At 38.4% G+C, this 24702-nt stretch overlaps 1 protein-coding gene across 3 annotated transcripts in view; it reads right to left on the bottom strand.

Annotated features, from left to right (window-relative positions):
- Nucleotides 1-1133: 1133 nt before the first annotated feature.
- Nucleotides 1134-24702, bottom strand: part of SYNE1 (spectrin repeat containing nuclear envelope protein 1) — a 270199-nt gene continuing 246630 nt past the window's right edge. For 2 of the 3 annotated variants that reach the window (XM_072856086.1, XM_072856087.1), the window contains 14 exons: nt 23068-23250; nt 22519-22656; nt 21613-21804; nt 20397-20730; nt 19482-19550; nt 17371-17513; nt 16396-16522; nt 15035-15246; nt 13328-13528; nt 12858-12986; nt 12269-12481; nt 11183-11275; nt 9286-9344; nt 1134-2353 (listed from right to left, as the gene is read on the bottom strand). In XM_072856086.1, coding sequence (XP_072712187.1) covers nt 2113-2353; nt 9286-9344; nt 11183-11275; nt 12269-12481; nt 12858-12986; nt 13328-13528; nt 15035-15246; nt 16396-16522; nt 17371-17513; nt 19482-19550; nt 20397-20730; nt 21613-21804; nt 22519-22656; nt 23068-23250 — 2334 coding nt within the window. In that variant the 3' untranslated portion in view covers nt 1134-2112. The remainder of the gene's footprint in view (nt 2354-9285; nt 9345-11182; nt 11276-12268; nt 12482-12857; nt 12987-13327; nt 13529-15034; nt 15247-16395; nt 16523-17370; nt 17514-19481; nt 19551-20396; nt 20731-21612; nt 21805-22518; nt 22657-23067; nt 23251-24702) is intronic. The other variant, XM_072856088.1, reaches the window with a different exon arrangement.

Genomic DNA, 24702 nt, shown 5'->3' with positions numbered 1-24702 from the left:
ACTGGCTGATGAAAGGATGTCTAAAGCATGAAGAGATCTGGACTAACAGGTCTGAGCAAACTACCAAATTATTCATGTAGGTGCACTGATTACCATTGACTAAATTATGTCACCAAAGAGAACAATATCAGAAAAGAGAGGAGGGGTCAATTTTATGGAATCTGTCAGGCCACTTGCAAGTAACAGCTCATCCTTGTACCCCAAAAGTGTGTTCCTTATCTTTGTCTACTCAGAATCAGTGATTATGGATACTAATCTAGCCTAGCATAACTTCTGAATATCAACGAAGGAAACTAAGCCTTGAAAAGAATACATCCTTGTGTCAGTCCAAGACTGGGTCTCAGACACTGAAGATACTTTGTTGACATACAAAATCCTTTTCAGGAGAATGTTAATGTTACACTTATCTGGAAAGGAAGCTTTATTTTGGCTCCTCCAAATGCTGGAGTTCACCTTGTGGTACTCTACCTCTGACCACCCTCCCCTCATACCAGCTCAAATGATGACATCCCAGAAAAGTAATCCTATGTAACAGCAATTAATGTGCTTGTATTTTCTTCTGGCTTTTTTATTTCTGTTACGTAGGCCAATATATTCTAAGTAAAAACATTTAACTCACAGGAAAAATTCACATTGTGTGTCGTGGCTTGAAAAACCCAAACTTATTAAAGAGCAGTAACTTTGAGCCATGCTCTGTATTTTTTCAAAATTGAAAAGAATCCTGTTTTGGTTGAGTTCTGAGTGATAAGCTAGCAAAGTGTCTGCCACTGCTCAGACTGCAAGTTTCCTGCAGTATTTCTGGAAAATTTATGAGTTTTCAATTTGTTCTGGTTTTCTCCTATTTATGCTTATGTTTTGGGCATATTCCACTGGACTAACTATTGGTAAAGCACAAACATCTATCCTGGTATTAAGTTGCTATGGAGAATATTAAGAAGTTTCCAGTACACCCACAGGAAAAAATATGCTTCAGTGTGGACCGGTATAACCTCAGTTGCCAAAGGTTGCACATGAGCGCATACACAAACACACACACACACAGAAACAACACATGGGTGAGAATGAACTTCAAGAAACACCTTGAGAAAAAAATTAATGACCAATCATTAATTCAAAATACAGACAGCTTTCGATATTAGCACAACTTCTAACGTGATACTTTGCCATGTATTTTACCATGTCAAGTTTTCCAGATCTTCTCATTTAAATATATACCTAATACCGTTAATTTGTTACAGCATTTTTTAATTCTTTTTAGAATTGCAGCATATGTATGTCTTCTAACCTTTTTATACCACACATATCTCATTCTAAACTTAGAGGTTTCCATAGTTGTCATTAAAAAGCACGTAGACAAAATATTTTATGGTATCTATAATAAATGCAAAGAAATCAATACAAACAAAACTTGGCTTAGCAAACTGTACATACATAAATATGTTCTTTGTTTTTCAACTTGACATTCAACATTTTTCCTCATAAAACCTTTTACGATCTTATTTATTACATCCATTTTTTTAAACCTTAAAAAAGTGCTTCTCAGATTTACACCTTGTGCATCCAAAGCGAAAGTTAGAACACCATGCCCGAAACAGAAACCACGGGGAATAATACATTGCCATATAAGGTCCTTTAAAATTGTATGTTACAAATGCTCTAAAATTTCTTTAGCGTTGGTTATTTTGTATACTGTAGATACTGAGAGGGTATTTAACAAAGACTGGCTAATGGCTCATTTAGAGCAGTACACAGGAAAGGATCTACAGTATGAAGTCCTTGGCTATGCATAGTACAGGGCAATGACCTGGATATAAAGTGGCTAAAAGATCCAGAATGCTGGACAGAAGGGCATTTCCCTCACACACGTCACATCCTCCTTAGTACCCAGGATGCGAGTATTGAAACAGTGCTACTCAGGTAATACGTGTGCAGTTTGATACTGATATACTGATGCGTTACTAGCTGAGCGCCAGCAGAGAATGATATGGACACATATCATGGCGGCTACAGCAGGTAGCTAAAGCTGCCACACTGAATCCTGTCACCCTTTAAAACCATCCTGCCTCCCAGCTAGCACTCCAGCAAGCTCACCCGCTGTCTCATGGGTCTCCTTCATAATGGAGGTGGACCATTCATATATTTTAGCATGGGGTGGAAAGAGCGGGCAAAGTTGTTGGCCATAGTACAGCTGTAGTCCTCCTCAGTCATTGGCACCAGGCAAGCCAGCCCGATCAGGAGCAGCAAGAGGAGCTGAAGTGGCAGAGCAGCTCTGAGGACTCTGAGGAAGAAGGATGGATGCCGCCACACCGGCCTGGCCTCAGAAGGGGAGGAACCTGAGCCACCTCTTGTGGACCTGAGAAAAGAGGATGGACGGGTGAATACACTAAAATATTACTGCAGCAGAGGTTGCCCTCGGGCACTCAGACTTCCCTGAAAGCTGGTTTACAATTTGTACAGACTTTGATTGACAACTGCAGAGGTATTTTTCACTGAACAGGCTATTTCCCTAACACTCTTAAGAGAGCCCGTATTTCTAGACTGGGTAGGAAAACACCAAATGATCACAATAGAATGGGCTTTGTGACCTCACAGCCCCTTTGTCAATTATGGGGAAGACTCTCCACTTAAAGCACTGCGCTCTAGAGAAGGGGAAAATAAAAGGTGGGCCATACCTGTCACATGTTCAATGCACACTGTCTAAAAAGGAAGCCGCCTTGTTTAAAATGGCAGTTGCATTTGGTTTGCAAAAGTTTCTACACTCATTTCTGTATATAGTATCCGCAAGGGTATAATGCATTAAGATTCAGTTACATCAAACTTAAATTAATTAATACACCAATATGCAGGCAACTGAGAATCATTTTCTGCAAAGTACATTGTATTTTGAATCTTGCACTGAATCAGCAGTTAAAATCTATTTGCTCAACTGACTTGACACCATCACCTTCAGAGTGATTTTCTCCCTTGTGTCTATGGATCTGACTTGAAATGGTGCATATCTATCACATGTCTATGGGAGAGGCAAGACTTAACACAAACACTTCCAAAGGGATACTTCAAATTAAGCACAAAAATCCAATCTATTTTTTAATGAAGGATAAAGACATAGATTTCACATTTTCCTTTTTGACTGAAACTGTCAGAGCTCTAATATATGGACGACAGGTTTTGAGATAAGTGGATGACTGAAAAGAGTGATTATGCAAGTTAAAATCTGATGGTCTCAGTGTGCTAATTAAATGGCATGGGAAAGTATTGTATTTTAGCACTAGTCAAAAATGGAAGAACTTAGAGCCTTCAAATAATTTGCTTCAACAACTCTTCCATTAAGACATTAGGTCATGAATTTTGTCTTAGACATGTTGTTATAAAACATCTGTGTGGCTGCTATGATTATGAAGCCCCACAAAATCTGTGGTTTGCTAGTGTTTAAGAGATAAAAATGCTCATAAGGATGAATTTAGTCTCAACCTGAAGGTGTGGGAGATCAGGCTTGTTGGCTGACGTCAAATGCTCCCCAGTAAAGCAAGTAGGGGGCAATGGTTCCTTAGTGTCTCCTTGCCTTCCCCCTTGTCCTTTTAATCCTGTCTCCCAGATAAATCTGAATCTGTGTGAGAAAGCATGCAAAAACCAAAATATCATCTTCAAAACTATGCCAGGCTTGGCAAGGGTTCCATTCCCACATGTTCGGAAAAGAACTCTTTCTATGCTTGAGATGATTTTTACTGTCTTGTTCATATATTTGTATCATCCCACTATGAAGACTTCAAGAAAGCCAGACAGATTTGGTAAAGGTTAGATGACCAACAGATACATAAACACTCAGGTATGCTAAATGATTAACTTGACCTAAATATCCCAGGAAGGACTGATAATCCAAACATCAGATTGCATGTTGTTTGAATCCATGTTATTGTAGCCCGGATGGAAAGCTGCTTATCGCATAATGTAAGATCACATATTATAAAGAACTTATTGAAAGGATATGGCACATTTAACAGCATCAGAGCATTCCATATTAAAGTTCAATTAGATCAGGACTTCTACTGTCTGAGAATGCCAAGACAGAAAGTTAATGGACTGAGGTAGGAACAAAGGGAACAAGGAGTGCTTAATTACCTTCCAAGCATTTGATTGCACAGTCTACCTATTTACAAGGCTCTCATTGTACAAATGTTGTTAATCCCAATCAAAAAAGGCCACATTTCTGCAGTTGGTAACTACTCTTTGATAATGAGCAAAGTCTGAATTTTCTTCATTGACTCAGAGTTACTCTGGGGCAATGCTGGGTGTCAGAAGAGGAATTTCCAAAAAGCAGAATCAAAAGGGAGCAGGCAAAGTTAGCATCTAATTTTTTTTCTTTTTTCCTATGGCTTTAGTAGCACAATCCAGCACTTTTTGCTTTGTGTTTTACCAAAAAAGAAGAAAAAGAGTGGTATGTCTAAGCTGCATGGCTGATCTCAACAAGGAACATAAACTTTCTTTCAAAAATTAAAAGAGTTCATGGCAAAGTTTTTCAAAACATTTTTTCTGCTGTGAAGTAGGGTCTGGAAGAATAGTTTCTAATACTGCATAGAAACAATTAAACAAGCAAATAATGGAACATTATGAAAACACCTTCAGAGGGGGAGTTCTAAAAAGTTCAAGCGCTGTACTGCCTGTGTTTATTGCAGGTACACCTCTGTAATCTACATAATTGGCTGAAAAATGGAATGGCTCAGCTTAGAGTGTTTAATGGATTTGGTAAGGAGAGATGGTTAAAAATATACATTGTTAATAAAAAAGGCTCACTATTCATACGAGCCAGAACTCCTATTTACTCCAGCAGGAGAAGGGAAAGCTGAAGTACTGTATGCCACTTTGGAGAAAAATGTAATTTCTTTTTCTTGAGCTTGCATCTTTAGCTGTCTCTCTTCCGACTGCTCCACCATTTGTCACAATGGCCCCTGTTTGAGGGAAGGAAGTAAGGCCATCTGCTACTCGCTCCATACACAATTCCTACTAACTAGATAAAAGGGGGAGGCACAGCTGCAGACCTGGCCAACAGTAAGCTTCTTCATGTCAAGAAATCTCATAAATTAACCTAAGAAGTGCAAGCAATAGTTACCCTTACTTTGGGAGGTTGTAATGTCAGTGAAATTGGAACTCTTTCCTAAGGGTTTCAAGAGAGGAGAAGCTAATTTACCAGGCTATAGATTGGACGGGCAAAGTGAACTTTAATTTCAGCTCAGACGAGTACCTTCTTTTAAAGATGCCCGATTTTTTTTTTCAAGGAAAATATGGTTGAAGTAATCTATCTGTATTGCAGTAAACATCTGAAAGATTGTAACAGAATTTATCATTCAAGTGAAGCTGATAGGAATAAATAAAGTGAGTTTAATGGGGAAGTGACTAATGGAATGCAGACAACAGGCTTACTTGAAAGAGGCACTGCTGGGCTAGTAGGATGTTATTACTGGAGTTAATCAAGGGTGAGTCTTGATTTAATATCTTTATGAAAAGACTATGGCACAAAATATAAGAACAGCAAATTCCATCTGTATGATGACAGAAGTTGGAAGTCTTTGCAAATACAAAATAGGATTGGCTTCTTACACAGAAAAAAGTGGGTGAATCCAATAGGTTTAAGAAGTAGCTCAAGGAGTTTAAGATTATAGTACATAAGGTAGCAATAAAAACTTCTGCTATAAATTTGGAAGTTCACACTCTGAAGACAATGAAGAGAATCTAGAGCTGTTTGACACAGGATAGCCACAAACCAATAATGTGGCTTATGAATAGCTGTGAAAAGGAACAAAAGAAATTTTAAAATATATTTCAGTTCAAGATTTCTAGAAGAGAAAAGGGGTTGTTTTAATGAAGTTTTATAAGGCCCTAGTCAGATCTCACCTGGAGCAGTTTGTATCATTTTGGTTACCATACCCTTCTGAAAGATGAATTCAAACTTACACAAGCTTAAAGGAGTAAAAAAATGGAGTATTTCTCCTGTGAAGGAAATAAAGAGCTGAGCTTACCAATATAAAACCTGAGAGATACTAAAACTACCCTCTATAAAATAGTGCAGAACAGACAGAAAGGAGAGTGAACAGTTGTTAAAGTAAAGGAAGGGATAATGTTGGCACAAAACCAAATTACTACACCTAACCATGGATATATTCAAGGTGGAAATTATTGTACTTCCAGATAATCAGAGAAATTAAATTTGATAACAACCTTCCAATAGACTTTTTGTTCCCATTGATTCTAATTTTTTAAGATGGAGGTTGCTAGAGTTATGAAGAAGGTATGATGCTCTGCCCACAAGAGCAGCCAATGACTCCTCTTGGTGGCCTAAGAGACTCTCTAGGAGCAACCTTGTTTGTCTGTTCTGACTTCAATTCTCTCCCTAGCTCTCAGCATCACATCACCCCAACCTCAGATTTGGTTTACCCTGTAAAGAAGATTAATATGCCCATTTAAGAAGGCAGTTAAATATGAAGTTTAAGTAACAAGCTCTAAGTGAGAGTGCAGGAGATAACTGGGAGAACAACGATGGCAAGCCAAGCCCAAACCTCGTGTTTGAGCTACTGCATGGCAATGACTGCCATTTTGTGGCCAAAGGCACAGAGAGTGCTCTGGCCTGGTCTGCTCCAGGAACAGCAAGCAATCTTTAAAGATCCACCAGTCATTTGGGGAGGCTTGGGGAGAGCAGGAAATGGAGGTTGGCACTGTGGCACCAAGACTGGAATAGAGCTGCTCAAGAGAAACAATGTAAACACGCCTGAGTAAATTGCACCACTATTTTAACCTTTTTAATATTTTAATCACTTAAAAAAAATCCACAGGCACAGATCCAGGTGTGCATTTATGACAGCTCTATTAAACTGATGAAGAAAGAGGAGTTGCTTCTTGGATTTGCTTTTCCCCACTTAGCACATGATTACTAATAACTCTTGAATGAGCCTTTAGTTAAATCCACAATGTAACGTCTAGTTTAAGCTTGTACCTTGCTTAGCATCACATTATATATGCTTGTCTTTTTGCTGTGATAATGGGGAAGGCAAAGTGATATCACATTTGTTATACACAAAACACGGCCCCTCTAATTTTTAAATGAACTTTCCTTCACAACCTTCTATGCGATAAACCTTTTAAAATTGACTTTAGTTCTCCTGTATACTAAACTCTAACAGGGTTTGCTGATCCAGTGCAAGATCAAACACAAAGTACTCTGATCAGAGGCATGTCAAAATATTAAAGAACACAGTGACAGCTTGTACTGCTTTATCAGTTAAACCCACATTATACATCAACGACAACCTGTCTGGCTTGCGCATTTGATTAAGTTTCCTATTCAGCAGCGACTCATTTGTATTCCATGCTTGTCTGAATGACAAATTGAACATTGTGTTGTACCACTACAAGATGTGTTAATAAACAGTGCTGGAAAGACTTGATCTGAAAGGTGCCGCACCAATGCCACTGCTAGAATAGAGGTTGATCTCAAAGCTGCAAAGCGCTGCTAGCTGCTCTTTGAGCCAGCGGCTCACACCTACAACCAGAAACCTTCTCAAAAGGTTGGCAGAAGTGGTCTGACTACACAGGAGAGTGGAAGAGCGCACACAATATATTTCTTGAGTACAACATTGCTAGTGCAAGCATGCTCATCTGCTGAAGACATCCTCCATTCCTCCTAGCTGTTAACGGCTGCAGAGTGAAGCCCCACTCCTCCCTTCACCCACTCCCTATAAGAAACAAAATGACAAGCTTCTTAGCAGACTGGAGTTGGAAAAATTAATTCTCTTTCTCCATCAGACAGAAAAATGGAGTGTATATGTGTCACCTATTTTCTATGTGGTTTCCTTATGTTTAAAAAAAAAAAAATCCCTAAAAATAAGGCAGCTTCTTAGTGCCAGTGGAAGCAGTGAAAGATACTCTACCTGTTCTATCTGCCATGCTATGTGGTTTTGCAGCTATGCCACTTTACCCACAGTCAATAACTGCACATCTAAAGCAAACTTTTTTTTTAAGAAGTGTTTATGTAAATATCTACATGGTCAGTAGTTTTATTCTTTACTTCATTTAGTTTTTAGAATAATTTTGCTGAATAAAGCCTTGATTTTGCTCATGAAAAAAAAAATACTCTTCAGGTACTTTTTGTCTGCTTGGTTATTGCTGAATCACTGTATTAAATCTAGTGGTCCCTTCTTTCCAACATCAAATCTTTCACTTTAACAGGAGTTACTTTAAAAAGGAATTAGTTAATTTTCAATATATAGAGAATAAATGAGATTTAGGACTTAACTATAAGAACAAATATATTTTCATCATACTTTCTGATTATTTTAGGTGTTGCAACATATAAAATGCTGAAGTAGCGAAAGATGTCCTCTTTCTACATATTGGCCTGCTCATTTACTTTTTTTTTTTTAACTTCATAACTCTAGAGGCTAGTGAACTGATCCGTGAAAGAGTGAAGGTACACACATCACACTGACAACGACAAAGAATGCAGAAGCACTGTTAGCTGCAGAGATGACAGGTTGCTGGAGACAAGGTGGAAAGCAAAAAGCTGTAGCTGCAAGCCTGCTCTCTACTGGTCAGACAGAGCTGGGGCAGTGCTGCTCCCAGAGCAGTACACGGACGCAAGCACTTGGCAAGAGTCATGGCATGTTAGCATGTTATATTGCAGTCATCTTCGGAGGGGAGAGAAAGTGACCCCAAGTCTCAAAACCCTCGAATTCTGACTTTTAATTTTGAGTCTTAACTACTGAAAACCCACAAACTGAACAAAACATTTCAGGGGAAAAAAAAAAGAAAGAAAGAAAGAAAAGGATGTTAGTATGTCTCATTCAGATCTGTGGGTTTTGTGAATTCTAGAATATGGTATTGGCCTATTACCTGCCTTAATTTAATATCTAGAGGTAAAGAGGATGATAAAAAGTGTTTGCCATGAACCTACTGGCATTTCTGTTAAATCATGCCAAAATAAAATAATCATTAAATATCATGAGTGTAAACACACACTCACTTTGGTCAGGCATATGAAAAGTAAATGTTGATTACATGGCATTCCTGGGAAGCAAAAGCTGTAGATGTTCAAGGATTAGCTGGTATTTCTATTTAACAAAGAATTTGAAGTAATTGAGAGCCCCTTTTGCCAAACTATTAACAAAAGGGAAGTTTTCACTTGTTTAAGTCCTGGCCACCTGATGGAGTCGGTGAAGACAGAGAGGAATCACGGCCAATTTCCATCATCCTCTTGGGGTTCTAGAACAGAGTGCGGAAACCAGGAGAATAAGGTACCTGCTATGTGGACTGCTGACAGAGGGTCCAGGCTGAGAGAGACTACATTTGCCCCGTGGCTGTTTGCAATGAACAGGGGGTAAAGAAAGAAGAATGTTCAGTCCAGGCAAATAAAGACAAGCTACTGATGAAACTAAATTAAAAGTGCAGCAAAGGAAACATAAAAAAAAAAAAAAAAAAATCAAATGAAGTGACCAATACCCATGAACCAAGGAAACTGGCTTTTCTTTGCACCTAGCTGAGTATGGAAATGATTGGAACATACACAGTGAACTCGAAAATAACAGCTTAGTCATTATGTTTATGAACAGCAGCTCTGGATTTTTAAAAAAATCACTAGAAATTTAGCTCAAATAATTTGTAACATGAAATAGAAAAAAATTTATTGAGTTGAATATGGGCAAATATAGATATTTCAAACTGCAAATGCAGCAACATTAATACTCTCAAGGAAAAAAGGTCCAAGGGCCTCCTTTGACGAATGTGGCCTCTTCTCCACCCCCATCCTCCCCCCACAATTTTGAAGGCCAAATAACTGTAGGTGCATTCCTGCACTCACAACTATTTGCTGGAATATTTAATGGAGTTAGATGATTATAGCTCTGATTGTATTTTTGGTATTAGTATTTATTTATTTAGCATCAGTGTATTTAGCACTGAAATTCTAAACAACATCACTTAGGCCTCCAAAATGGTGGGTGCAAAAACCAGAATTTTTAAAAACAGACCCCAAGGAATCATACAACTTAGCTATACATTATGGATAAAATGAAAAAAAGTAGTCACATACATAAACACTAACAAATTAGAGAGAGACAAATGCTTATTAAAATGTTAAGATGAAACCTATTATAATTCTACATACTCTTTAGACAAAGATTTTATGGTAAAATATTTCTCCATGTCCTGTAATGGTCAGGCATCTCCCAGTTACATCTGTGATATCAGAGCTTTTATTAGTTATTTAATTTTAAATTTAAAAGATAGAAGCATTGACCTCTGAAATAAAATGTTAAGGTTTATATTCTTTCTCCTTTTGAAAAGCCAGTATTCCTTTACATTCTCAGACTAGCATCTAAAAGGAAACTAGTGAATGTAAACAAAAAATTAAAAAAAAAAAACCCAAGACAATTTCAAAAGCCATAAAATTTATCAAGACAGAACTCGGAGGCTTTACAAAAAGTGCAAATGGAAAAAAAAAAAACAAAACCAACCTGATTGTTTTAAGAACTAAGGAAAAAAGCAAAGTAATCAACCAATAGAATTGCAGAAAAAGACAAAATAATTGCAGTTCCATTTTGGGCTCAGAGTATGGAAGTGTTAAGTACTAGGCATGTATTGCTATATTTCTTGAATTTTGTACCAGCGATGTAAATAGACAACTCCAGAGTTGCCATCATAGCCATTAATTAGGTCCTGTGCAACTAGCTGTTTTAAATAATGTTTCATGCCCTTCAGCTCTACTTAGCTATTCATCCAAAGTCTCAATAAGACCATCTGGAACCTTCATCAGAAATGACAAAAAAACCTTATTGAGATTCTCGATGAAGCAGCTCTGAAGAGAAGGCCAAACAGAAATGGTGGACTGATTATACCAGACAAGACCAGACTTTGGGGTGCTGCCATCACCAGAGCAAAATACAAGAGACACGACATGCCATACTATGGTAAACCAACCACACTGACAGCCCTGGTTTTAGATAGTATTTACCATTTCTGATTTCATGCAGGATGGGATATGCAGCAGGGTTGGGGAAAGCAGCTGTGTTTTGTTCTTGGTTTATGCCATTTCCTTTCCTATCAAGTGAGAAGGGGGGCCTTCCAGCTGGCTAGAGCTACTGTAGACATCTAGAGCTCCCACCCAGGAGGTGGCAGAAAATGTATGACATGCAATTACCGTTCTCTGTCTGCTTGGAGTACTTCTTCCAGATACAGGACTCACTGAGCCCGATGTGTCTAATTCATCAGCAGAAGACCATGAGGACAATTCCTAAAGTTCAAAAGGAATGGAGCTCAGAAATACAGCAACTAGCTGTTCAGGTAAGCAAACTGAAAAAAAAAACCCTGAGTGAAATCCCAGCAGAGTTATGTCCAAAGCAAATAAAATAAAGCAGTTAAATTTTGTTACCAAATTTTATAAGACTAAGGCATTACATGTTTTCTCTGTTAGCCCTGAAGGAAAAGAAAAGCAAACAGGTAGTTAAAACTCAATTGCTTTAGGTGACACATTTTCTGCCAAAGTCAATACAGGGGAAAAACCAGTTGCTCTTTATTGGTCTTTAATTACAAGAAGAGGTTGGTACCACCAAGATTTTACTTAAACAGGCAGCAATTCACTAGGAGGAGGGAAGAGCTGAGTTCTCATGCCTTATGCACTCGGCTAATCCAAGACTTTAAAAAAAGTTAACTAAAGGAGAACCTTGAAATCTTTACTTTATACCTGCCACTGTTGATGAAGATGTATGCATAACTCCCTCTCAAATACCCTGAGATACACGATAATTTGAAAGATTTGGAGTACAGCTCAAAGCTCAGAAGGCACTATGAGAGATTTGTTAGCCTATTACGGAGTTTATTTTATGCCTTTTTTTTCTCTTTGACAGAGTAAGCACTATCTTCCTTTCCAGTGACAATTGACACATTATAATTTTCAGTACTTCAACTAGAATAATTATCTCATATACTTCACCAGTTGACTGAATCAGTAATGGCAGGCAGGATAAGTAAACCAAGATGTTCAATACTTATTGCTACACCACATAGCAAAACATTACTGGATTAAAAACCCCCACCATATCACAAAAGAGATGTTTACATTATGAAGTGTAAGATTACTTTATGATATTCAAGATTACACGTGTACCATCTTGATAAGTATTGCAAACAACAGAAACAGTGCAGCCAACAGCACTGATCAGAGACAGTCAAAACAATGGGAAACGTGTGCCCAACAAACAGCAAGGAATAAAAAGATGTGACTTACCAGCTGACTACTTGAAATGTCTAGAATTTTCTCTAGGTCTTTAATATGACGTGTGACCTCCTTCAAGAGGAGCTTCAGTCTGTTTCCAATGACATGCACCTTTTCTTTGGCTTCAAGACAGTCCTTGCCTTCAGCATTGACTAGCAACTGGCAGGACATATCTTGCAGTGATGCCACCTTCAACTGAGACTCCAGCAGTTCACGTCTGATTTGCTGTTGCCAAGGCAAGCACCAGAATTTTTTAATGGAAGTTTAAAAAAAAAAAGAAAAAAAAGAAAAAAGCTAGAACTCAAAGAACTGGACATTTGAAATTAATGAAATGGAAAGAAAAGAGAAGCAATAAAAACTTCTAATCTGACAGGAAGATAGACAGCAGCCTAGCGGTTGCCTGAGATTTTAAATCACGAGTTACGCTACTAATGGAAGTGAGTAGTGTTCCCTACCAAAGTAAAGTCAGTTACTGACATTGGTCCCACAGTTGTGTGTTAGCATGCAATGTACAACGGCTAACCCTCAAGAGAAGATAAATCTGATTAGGTGTTTTTCTGATGATGCATCTTGGGAGAGAAAGGGGTGGTTGTAGCCCTACCAGTAGAAGTCTGTGATGATCCTGCAGCATTTCTGAGTCCAGGTTTGGATTGATGGGCACAATCTCATTTTTTCTTCTGTCAATATTCTCTAACCAAAGCAGCAAACCATGACTCATTTCATGGAAATCCTGCAAGTGACGAGTGATGATTTCAGTAGTGCAGCAGAAAATTGCAGTCAGGTTTTTAGTTTATCATCTGATAGGTCCTACTGGCTAAATAACATAACTTACAAAGAAGTGTAGAATAGTATATTAGAGGACTATTCCAGAGGTGACAAATTTAGAAAATCTTGGGCTGGAAATACATGCTTCAGGTAGTGCAGGTGTACCTTTCGGAAAACACACGCCAAATCTGTATTTTGGCTTGCATGGGCAAGTTTCAGACTGGATAATGAGCACACCAGATAACGATATGGCTTACATTTTTGATGTGTGGGATGCTGACAATTTAAAATAAGCACAATACAGACCTGGCACTGCATTAATGCATCCTGCAATGAGCAGCGCCACTCGTCAATCATACTGCATACATGGTCCCAGCGCACATTCATCTGAGAGAGGCGCACTTGAAGCTTCTTGGTCTCTTCACTGTCAGACTGAGTGAATTCTGAGCTGCACAGATTGATGGATAAGATGATTGCTTTGCGGTTATCAATTGCTTTCTGCAGCTCCTTGGTGATAAGACAAAGTGGGACAGGGGAAGAAAGGATGGAAGTCAGTAAAACGTGACTTTCAGAAGAACCAAGTAAAGGCGGCACCATAAGAATGCAATGATTTGCCATCAGTATCTGCAGAATGGTACCTTACTGTAACAGTCTCTTTACTCTGGATATGAGATTTCTGTGCTCACTCTGTGACTCTGCAAATGTTCACTCTTCAACATCTACTAAAATTTTACTGTGAGCATAAACTAGAACAAGCCAATTAAACTTGTAAAGTCTTAAAAGCCTGAAGTCATAGTTGAATTTTAAAGATCTGGCTCATGTTTCAGGTATTTTAAAGACAGGGCAGGCCCAACAAAATTTAAAGAGATGTAGGACAATTGTACTTTAGCTCACAATAAAACTTTTGCTCTCACTTCTCAGTTTTGCTGATAAACATAAAAACCAACATGTTTCCAAGTGGAAACTGCTGTCAACAGTATTTTAAAATAAAAGCTTTTACTGAGGCAAAAGAAAACATACAAAGAGTATAAACAACTTACTCCAATTTATAGAAGCAGGATGTGTATAAAAACTCTGATTTGTTTACATTGGAAGCCACAAAAGAAACCCCACCTCTTCTGGTTTGGAGGGCACTAATGGGCTTTCCAAGAGTGGGTGAGATAAGAACAGCATTCTTATGAAATGCCCCCTTTTCCACCTACTTTACAGCATTTACTTAAAAGCCCCATGTCACAGTGACCTTTGTAGTACTTATGGCAGCTATATTTGGATTCCAATGAAGATCAGCATTAATATGCTTTAGACGGATCACTGCCGGAAACAGTCTTTACTATCTGTCCACCGCATTCCTAGCATGGAGCACAGTGCATTTTGACATTGGCTCCCACATTTTTGTGCCCAAGCTTATAAGATGCTAGTAACTGAATGTGAAATTGTGGACCATCACGTTTCCAGATCTTTATAGCTGTAAAATATCCAGGGAGATCACAAAGGCAGCATGCAGATCCTGGTGCATCTGAGATGACAGAAGAAGAAACAGGAATGTTGCACAGTGACACCAAATTTTTCCTGTGTTGTACTGGTGACAGCAGTGGGTAGGCTACAACCCCTTTGGGCACTCTCCTTCCACCACACAAACTAATAGGTCCCAGTGAGGCATTTCTCTTAAATTTTGTTACAAGTTGCACTAGAAGAGATTTGATTTAACTTGGCTTTTGTTTTTCCTTTCATCAGCTTGGCTGACATCAAGAATTATCTGTACATTCTGGAATTACAGAATTGCCACAGAATTGCTATTTCAAAAACTCATTTGGATTCTATAGTAAATGCCAGTGGTACATTTTTCTGCCAAAAGGCGATTCATAAAATCATGTTCCCAGTTACTTCTCAGCAGTAGCCCACTACATGCAGAATGGAGCAAACCAGATGCAATTATTGGCAACCTCTTCAACATACCTGTTGCATTCAGGTCTGTTTACGTGGTAACTCATGGAAAAGAGAAATAAAACTCACTTTCAGTTTTTTAATTCTGAGCTCAATAGTTTGTATGTCAGTGCTGAGATCAAGGCGGCGGAGCTTCTCTAGTTCCTCTTCAGTTTCTCCCAACCAAGCCCAAACGCTATTAAGGTCGGAGTTAAACTGCTGCCATTGCTGAAGGTTCTGCTTCATCCTCAGCTCCTTGCTTAGAGCCTGAGCCTGGATTAATTCCCATCGGTCAATTACACCTGGAATGATAAACACCAAATTCAACAAAAGCAAAAAACCACTAGCCAACACACAATCGTATCAGCTGAATCCTGTACAGGACAAAAAAAAGCTCCATAAACCCCCAAAAACCCTAACCCATGAAACACACACTTAAAACTATGTTAGATTGAAGAACATGATGTTGGAGAGAAACAATGAAGACTCTGGATGATTCCAGGCAGCAGGCAATATTACCCTTTTCTAATGTCAGACTTCTATGAACAGAATTAAGTTGATATATGCAGGTCTCTAAAACAGGTTATGCTGGTATAAAGACATCATAACTTTGCATAAATGCAAACTGGACAAGGAATATAAATATATCTAACTAGCCACATATTTATTATTATTTTCATCGGTATTTTTACCTATCACAATTTAATACTCACACCTCACTACATTTGCCTAAGCTACTGCTGATGCATTGGATAAATACGTGCAGTAAAAATAAATAAATCAGGGGCTATTTCTTCTTGTTAGTTACCTTGAAATGCTATGGTAGAAGGATGAGTTGTATCACTCCATCAACTTAAAATTAAAAAAAAAAAAAATCAAAATAAAATAGATGCACGGGTAGCATATCTTGCCAAGCTAAGAATGGAGATGTTGCCTTTATAGCCTCTGGAACAAATCCATGTTTTACAATGCAATAGCTCCTATTCTACAGCTGATGCTTAAAATGAGTCAGGTGAATACTTCTGCCAGGTGAATATAGATTTTTCTGTACTGTAGACAGATAATATTAGAAGTGAAAGCTAATATTAGAAGAAATGAATGCTGACTTATGTGCTTTGTACAGCAATATAAGCAACATTTTTTCATCAGAAAACATTCAACAAAAATGCATTGCATCCACAGGGACTTTCTGAAAGGCTTAGGGTTATGTCTCATGGTATCAAGGGGTTCTTAAAATGCTCTTGTATACCTAACCTCTTTATAGGGCATATACAAGGAATGCTTACTATTCCTTACTATTTCTATTAAGAGACGTTAAACAGAACATGGTAACAGACAGAGTCATGTAAATATATATGTCAGTAAAAAATGCCAAGTGTTTTTTCAGAAAAACTTTGCATGTTTGCTACTTTTCATAATTGCTTTCCATCAAAGAACTAAATGTTACTTACCAGCTGTTTGTGTTTCAGTGCTGTTCAGGTTAATAAGTCCAGATAATTTTTCTTCTTCCTCCTTCAGTTTATATCCAAGCCTTTTTACTGAGTCTATGCTTCCACTGCACTCACCTAGTAGCTTCATCTGTGTTAACAAACAAAAAATCCCATCTCAATATGCACTGTACAGGACTAATTGCATGGAAAATGCAAATTACAATGCAACTTCCAAAATTTTGAAAAAGCAGGTCTAAGTGTGAAGATAAAAAGCTATTACTTTAACAATCTGTCCTGATACTATCAAAGAAATGTATATGGAGACAGTAAAGGCTTAAAGTGTAAATTCAGACTAAATAGAAATAACTCAGTGCCACTGTGCCAAATCGTGCTGGATGACTTCAGGTGCCATCTGTTCTAAAGACCCTAGAAGATGTAATAAAGAAAATAAACATAAGTGTGGAAATATTACTATGCATCCAAGCAGCTAATCTTTCAATTCTGTCGGTAATGAAATTATTTGAATGATTTAGAGAGAGATTTTTTTTCCAGAAAACCTCTCTGAGAAAGCTTTTTAATCACGGATTCCATATATGCAACCTTGGTTACATGATGGTGTTTATAATTCATCAGCAAGATGAATACTGTGCATGAAGCTATAAAACCTACTTTTAAAAGCAGAGGAATTTTAAACAAGGATGTCATCTTCAGATGGATAAAAACATGTGTGAGAAAGTACTTTTGGACATCTGCAAAAAGGTAATAGGAAAATAAATTCCTTAGAGTCATGTTCCTGTAATTTTATGCTATTGTAAACACACTAATAACATAAACAACAATAGCATGTGGTTAAGGGTAGCAACCATATAAGTGAGTCTGAGAAGTAAGTCTGGGCAGCAGTAATATCTAATTGCTTTGTTGAAACAGCTATATTTCTTTCAATAGCAAATCTAAGCTTGGAGTGCTTATTCAACTTGTGCTCCAGAATACACGTACATATCCTTTGTAACTGGAATCCAGCTCTGGTCCTGTAGGTGTTTTGCTGCGGATGATGTTTTCTGTTTGCTGTATTTGGAAACGACTGGTGTCTAGGGCCTTGTCCAGCTGTCGGATATGTGCTTCCAGGGCACCAGGTTCTCCTGTACCAAAACCAAAAAAAAGTGACTATCACCCAAGTTTTCCCAAGTTTTTTTATCTTTTGCCCAGGCAGAATAAATATCACGAATACGATCTAGGTTAGACAGTAAAGGAGAAATATGACTGCAGCAATATGAGTGGCACAATGTCAAAGCGTACTGATAACTAGTTGGTGTTAGCGATCTTCAGAGAACAGATGACTATACCAATGAACATGCTTGCCATAAGCATACTATCAAAGAGTCCACACTTTAAAGCAGGCTTGCAAACTATTCTGAAGTGACTTTTTCCCTCAGAGAATTCCTCACCTCTCTGAAGGGGAAAGTTCTTGGCAAAGCATGCTCTAACCTAACTGATTTTGGAGAATGCCTTGCTCCCTTTTGCAAACACCCAAACAAAACTTTGTATCCCAAACTCCTCATCCAAATCCGTGTTAAAATTTAATTTCTCCTCATTTCGCTTCGTATTACTTCTCTCCGCTAAAAAATAGTGGTATTTTGATCTACATGAAAGGATCCTATTTGTATACAATTTTGAAGATTAAAAGCAGTATACAGACGCTAAGCAATACTGTTATATTCTCAAGATCCATAGATGACTGGATGTCTTGAAGGCCCACAGCAAGTAGTCCATGACCGATTTAGGCAACCACACTAAGCAGCAAAATTTATAGTATCTTTCCAATTAGGCATTACAAAAATTATGTTTAACATATCTGCAAGATGGTATTATTCACCCAAGCTGTTTGGAACTCATACCAACGTTTTTGAAGCATGCTAACTTGTATTTTCCTTATAGAAGTCAGCTGAATTCTGTGATATGAATTAGCTACAGCCAATTCTAACCTGAAGCAGGCTGCAGCCTAGAGGACCACGAGATCCCTCTTATTCATATTCTATCACTGTGCCTGATTTCCATCTGTTTACAAAGACAGTTTGAATTTATTCATAAAGACACAATTAAAAACATGCACAGAGAAGGGGGGCCTTCTGTCCACCTAATCATAGAAAATGGAGACTCTTGGATGGTTAATCTTTTTTCATACACAACACTGCCTCACCCCAAATGGACAGAACACAGTGTTCAATATTGCTTTTCCCTCACTACTTTCAAAATTTTCACAGGTCAGAAAACTACACACATTTTTCTAGATGTACTGCTATTATTTATACTCTTAATCAGTCATAATATTATTTCACTAATTTGGGGAAAAAATAAAAATGGACAGTGAACCTGAGGTCTGTGCCACAGATGCTGAGATTTGAAATGTTTGCTATTTCAAATTTGCAATGAAGTCATTATTTCAAAAGAGGAAAACTGTGAAATCATGAGAGAAGGCATTTGTAAGTGCATCTAATCCCTCTGAGTCGTCTAACAAATGAAACAGTAGGTTTAATCTTGTGTAAAAATGCAACGTGAAAAAAAATTAATCTTCCAATATAAAAGACTAAGAAAAAGCCATTGGACTACAGTATCTCACCTTGGCATTGTTATCCCATGAAAGAACAGCTAACCTAAAAGTTTATATCTAAGTAATAATCCAAGCTGTGGTTGTGTTAAAAAAATAAGTGCAAAACCGAACAATTAGATTTTGCTCTATATCTTTTCCTTCTGCCTTGATCTTTGTAGAAACCACTCTTTTCTCAGAGACAGAACTAAGTATGAAGCCTGTTGAGGGACTCCAGAGAATAAAGATCAATCAGAGTACCCTACTGATCAGTTTAGTCTAGTTAGCTGAGGTGGGAGGGCCAATACTTCAAACGTCATTGTTTCATCCATGCACCTAATAATAACTTTAAGCACAGTAGTGAAGCAGGATACTTCTACATTAACATGACAATGCTGCCATGTAAGAAACATTTATCTTGTAAGTTGTGGAAAGTATAGCAGATGCTAAGAGAAGAGAAAGAAGTTATGCTTGCGCACCGTGTATTTGCATCTGACTATGCTTAGTCTTTTTTGATGCCTACCAGAGATACTTTTGAGTGCGTTTTCTGTGAGTGTTACATAGGCCTCAAGAGTTTCAGGGATCTCTACATCTGAAAAAATAAAAGCACAGTCTAAATTGACAGCTCAGCAATGGCTGTCTCCTCACAGCAGGAGTCCTTTTCATGGGATGGAATATATAAACGGTTCCAATAGCAAACATCCTTTCTGGAGAAGGAAAAAAAGGTGAAGACTGAAACACAGGGAGCCTGCTACAAAGTCTCTTAATATCCAGGCAAACCTGACTCTTTTCAGAGCAATGACCTGGAACGCAAAAGACAGCCACAAGATCAGAGTATAATATACCAGTATGTCTTCCCCCACAACCAGCTGCATTTCGGCACTTTCACTCATTAAGATTTATTACACAAAGCACACAGGCTTAGAAAGGATTTCCAGCTTAACTGGAGAGCAAGACCCAAGATCCCACCTCAGGCTAAACACTCAGTTGCTGGAGTGTTGCCTGGGTAAGAACTGAGTTAAGATTTACTTCAGCACTTGATGATTTTGTCTGCGGATCTCTCCCACAGCATTTCTTCATCAGTTTGCTCTGCACTTCTTGCCATATCCAGTATAGTTCCTTCTAGTCAGAATAACTTATGACGCATTGCTGTTACAGATGACATATCCCATCTGGCAGGGCACAAGCACAGAGACACAGCCAATTCCCTGTCATATCATACACGCCTTTGCGATTTTCCAAGGCTGTAGTCATCCAGGAATCTCCATCGCTGTGTCTAAGGCCAGAAGGCCACTGGGATCACTTAGGGAAAGCTATTTAAAAATCTTCAGGGGCTATTTAAAATACTTTTCCATGAGCATCTTAGCCAAGCAATCACACACATAACATTTGCTTCTTTTTACTAGGAGAGAACAGGACACACAATTTGCCACCATACCTGCCATACCAGCTGCTCCTCTCAGGTAGAAGTCCTTCTCTTGTCCTCCGTCTTCTTCCTCAGAGTGGAGTGCCCGTGAAACGGCTGTCTCCAGGTCTCTGCTAAGGTCATAGTCATGATCCCACTCCAGGGGAATGGAGTCCACGCTTGCAGGGGTATCTCGCCCTGATCGCTCACTTCTCACCGGCTGGGAAAGAGGCAGCGAAAGGTTGGAAGAGGGATGCGGGGAGAGAACGCTGTCCGCAGATTTGTCATGCCAGTGTATGTCAGAGAGATCTGCTGATTCATCCAGATCCACCTCTCTGTCAGAGAGGTCGTGTTCATCATCTGTCAGCTAGAAGTATAATGCAAACAGAACCGATCAATGAAACGTGCAGAAGCACTGCATGGTCAGCCTGGATCAGTGAAATAAAGCAGCATTAGGCAACAGTCATGCTGATGGGTTTTCCATTTAGCATTCTTTTGCACTCCCCCTTCATTATTTTAGGGTGCACTAAAAAACCACAGCAACAAAAAAGTTCATAATGCCAGCTCACTTTAACTACTTAAGGCACCACAAAGTCTCACATCAAGCAAATGTCTCCAGACTTTTTACTGATGTCACTGCAATGGAGACATCAAGTTAAAGGAAACTCTGGAATCCAGTCATAGGAAGCATAAGTGACCTTTATCATGACCACTGCTCTTATTATATTCTTTTATATTTTGAAAACCCTGGGTTTTGTTCCTTTCCTTCAGTAGGACTTGAGCTACCAAAAATTGTTTTGCTCTCACTTATTCAGCTGTGTGTTCAGTTCTGGAGACAACTTTCTGTCTCTTCTGATGGGGAGAATAATTTCATCATTGTTTTTTAAACAAAACAGAACTCAATAAGCTGCCAATGAAACTATCTGACAAAGCAGGGAGATGTTCTTATTACCAGTACCACACTGCTATCCCCATTAATAAAGTTTTATAAATCCCCAATTTGCATGGATTTTCATGATGATTTACAAAAATTCCAGATCTGGTGAGTTTGCTCTCTGAACAGGACATAAATAGCATATAATGAAGGGAGGCAGATAGTCAGGGCTGTAACAAAATTAAACCACAGGATTTTTGGAAAGTTACAGAAGTTTCATGTTTAGTTCATTTCCACATCTTTCTCTCTCCTCATTCTCACACTTGTAAAATGGCAACAAACCAAATAAATATGTATATATGTAAGTATACACACAGGAAGGTGAATGAGTTTCTTGTGGTAGCGTTCTACACGTCCAAAGACCTCTTGACAGTAACGACGCAGCTCATCTAGTTCTTCTTCAATGACAGCTGCATCCAAGGGCTCACTTTTCTCAATGAGTTGCTCACCCTGCACAATTATCTGCTCAATTTTGTTGTTGTTCAGTGAAATTTCTTGCTGGAAAGCCTGCATAAAAGAAAAGCCCATGCTTTATCAACGAAATCAACATTACAACAATCTAAGTTATTAAGGATGCAAGTCTTAGAGTTCTTCAGCAAGAATGGTGAAAACAAACAGGGATCATTCCAAATATTCTGGCATGAGCAACAGTGAGCAATTAAATTTAGCATTCCACAGTCTTTCTAGCCAAAAACAGTGATACTTCATGGTTTACCATCTCATTCCTCACTTGTTGTATTTGGAAAGAAAGCTCTTCTCTAAACAAGCCATGCCCATGACCAAATGTCTAGAATGAACACAGATGCTAAAGCTAACACATTGGAATTTTGGATAACATGACATTTGGTATTTTTCTCTTCAGATAATGATTTTTCTGATGCAGAAATGGTTGACAAAGGTAGTAATTCTTAGGTGTCAGCAATAACAGACACTTCACATTAATAATTTTTATTGACATTTCCTCTTTTCATTAGGGAATGGAGACTATCGCCCTTGGTTTTTTGAAAATTTTTCACAGTGCAAAGCTCTTCCACTCTGGCAGAAAAGTATATATTGAAACCTGACATAGCCCATAACTTCTGGGGTTGAAGTCTCAGCCTGCAAGTAAGGGACTGTATCAGGCTGCATTTTTGCATAATGTTTCTTAAATTCTTTTCCCAACATGAATGTTTTTATCCCTTCTCTTATCCCACCTCCTGTTACCATTCAATCATTATTTACCTTAAGCTGCTTTATCTTCGCTTGGACATCACACTCTGAGAAATGCTCAATGTTGGTCAGCTGCAGGTCCATCTCCGTTAGCCATACTAGGATGCTGTCACGTGCTGTCTCAAACTCTTCACGCTGGCCAATAAAATGCTAGGGGGTGGAAAACAGAGTGGCATGAAATGACCAAACCACCCAAAAAATCCGAGCAATAGTGGTTCTCCAAAGAAACTGCTTTCATGCCCTTCAAACCTAACCTAAACTCAGTACATGCTTTCTAAAGTTCCCTTTTTATCTACATCTACATCACCTACAGCTGCAATTAGCTGACCTATGAAAGTTATTTTCTGTGAAGGAGGTGGTGTTTGAGGTCACCAAGCATTTCCCTACAGACTTCATGCTTTGGTTACCTCAGACAAAGTGAACTGATAAGCTACCTTCCTTTTCCAAAGGTAGAAATCCCCTCACAAACACTGCGCAAACGCATTAAACTGGAAGCTTCTGGAGTACCCCTGATTCATAAGCATAGTAGTGAAACTGAAGGGCTTAAAACTGGAAAAATACTTTTAGCCTGCGCAGGATGGAGGTAACTCGCTTTTGTAAGTTGTCCCATCTCTGGTTCCCTTCATGAACCATCTGCTTGAGGCTGCAGTCAGAGTCAGTGCGGTTCTCTCGGGCCAGGCGGCGATACTGTTTATTGATCAGTTCCAGCTGAGTCAGACTTTCATGCACTTGTCTCTGGAAGGCCTAAAACAATATGAACAAAAGACACCACCAGATTTTTAATTACTGAAATCAGGATACATATATAAGTCACTCCCTTTATCTTGACCCTACTTCTACACTCTGACCTGTGTTAGCTGAATAGATTTTACTATGGATGCAGACATCTCCTGAGGGCTATCCTACTGAGAGGCTGCCTTCTGATTAAAATGAGCAAGAAAAAGAAAAGAAGTTTACAAAACTGACATAGTTCACTGAATGAGAAATTGCAGCATGAATACCCGTTACAATGGCAAAATCAGCACAAAAAAATAGACTCCCCATTCTAGTCAATCCTATGCCTTTGTATTTGAGAACAGAAACACAAACAATGAATATGAAACTTTTTAAAAAAAAATGAACAGAAATCCAAGATTCCTGTGGCTTCATTGGATTTCCTTACACACACTGAATTTGCTGACGTGCAAACATTGAAAAGATTTGAGCAATTGTTTATTCTGAGTTTTACCAAAAATAGTGGAAAATGGTACTGAAGGAATCATGTCTTTATCTTCAGTATACTGGTATACAAGTAAGTTTTGTCTTAAAATTTTCATGGAAAGAAAATTTCATGAACATCCATACCACCTTAGGCCTGGGCAAGTATCTGCACCATGTACTTTCAGTGCTTCCTCTACTGTTACAAAAGCTGGGGAGCAGAAACAGTAGGTGACTTAGCCCATGAATTTCATGTTGTGACTAGCAATCACAAAGCAAGTTGGAGAAAGCACCTTGTAAGGAGCTGACTGAATGAATCCCTTCAAAAATACACACCCCCCCCGGAATAATTTTTCAAAAAACTACTCATTTTTATGTTGTCACAGAAACAGGAAAGCAATCAGTCAAAGGAAGACTTAAAAACATAGACTATACCAGCTCTCTTTTGAAAGGTTTTGGCTGCCATTGTAGTTCTACAAACTCGCTCTCTGATATTCCTCACAATGCAAATAAACAGTCAATCTCTCCCAAAACTAGACACCACCCTTACTAAGGACTGGAGAAATGTGATAAGTAATATACTCCTGTACAGAAATTTTCATTAAAATCAGCTAACACATGAGATTTCTATATAAACAATATATACGCTTCATATTGTACCAGTCAAAGCTAAAAATGAAATAAGCACACTTCTGCTGTAATACAAGAGACAAAAGTAACGAAGCTGGTTTGAAAAAAGAAAAAAGATCAAAGTCTGTAGAGTCCTCTCAATATAACTATTCCCTTCATTAACTGGCCATCAAATTGGGTAGGGGACAACCAACAAGGAGCAAACGGGCTTGCAACTGGAGTGAAATGCTCAGTAGAACTGAATTCACTTAAAATTGCACAAGGAGGCAATTCTCGTATCAGAGGCACAAATCTGACTATATTTACTAGGATCATGAAATCTAAAAGTGTGCAGTTGTTGTTTCACCTGTTACCAAGCCTTGTCCAGCA

Source organism: Ciconia boyciana, chromosome 3 (assembly GCF_034638445.1).
Source record: "Ciconia boyciana chromosome 3, ASM3463844v1, whole genome shotgun sequence".
NCBI classification, from domain to species: Eukaryota; Metazoa; Chordata; class Aves; order Ciconiiformes; family Ciconiidae; genus Ciconia; species Ciconia boyciana.
The sequence above is the reverse complement of the archived record's forward strand: the minus strand, read 5'-3'. Positions and strand labels throughout refer to the sequence as shown.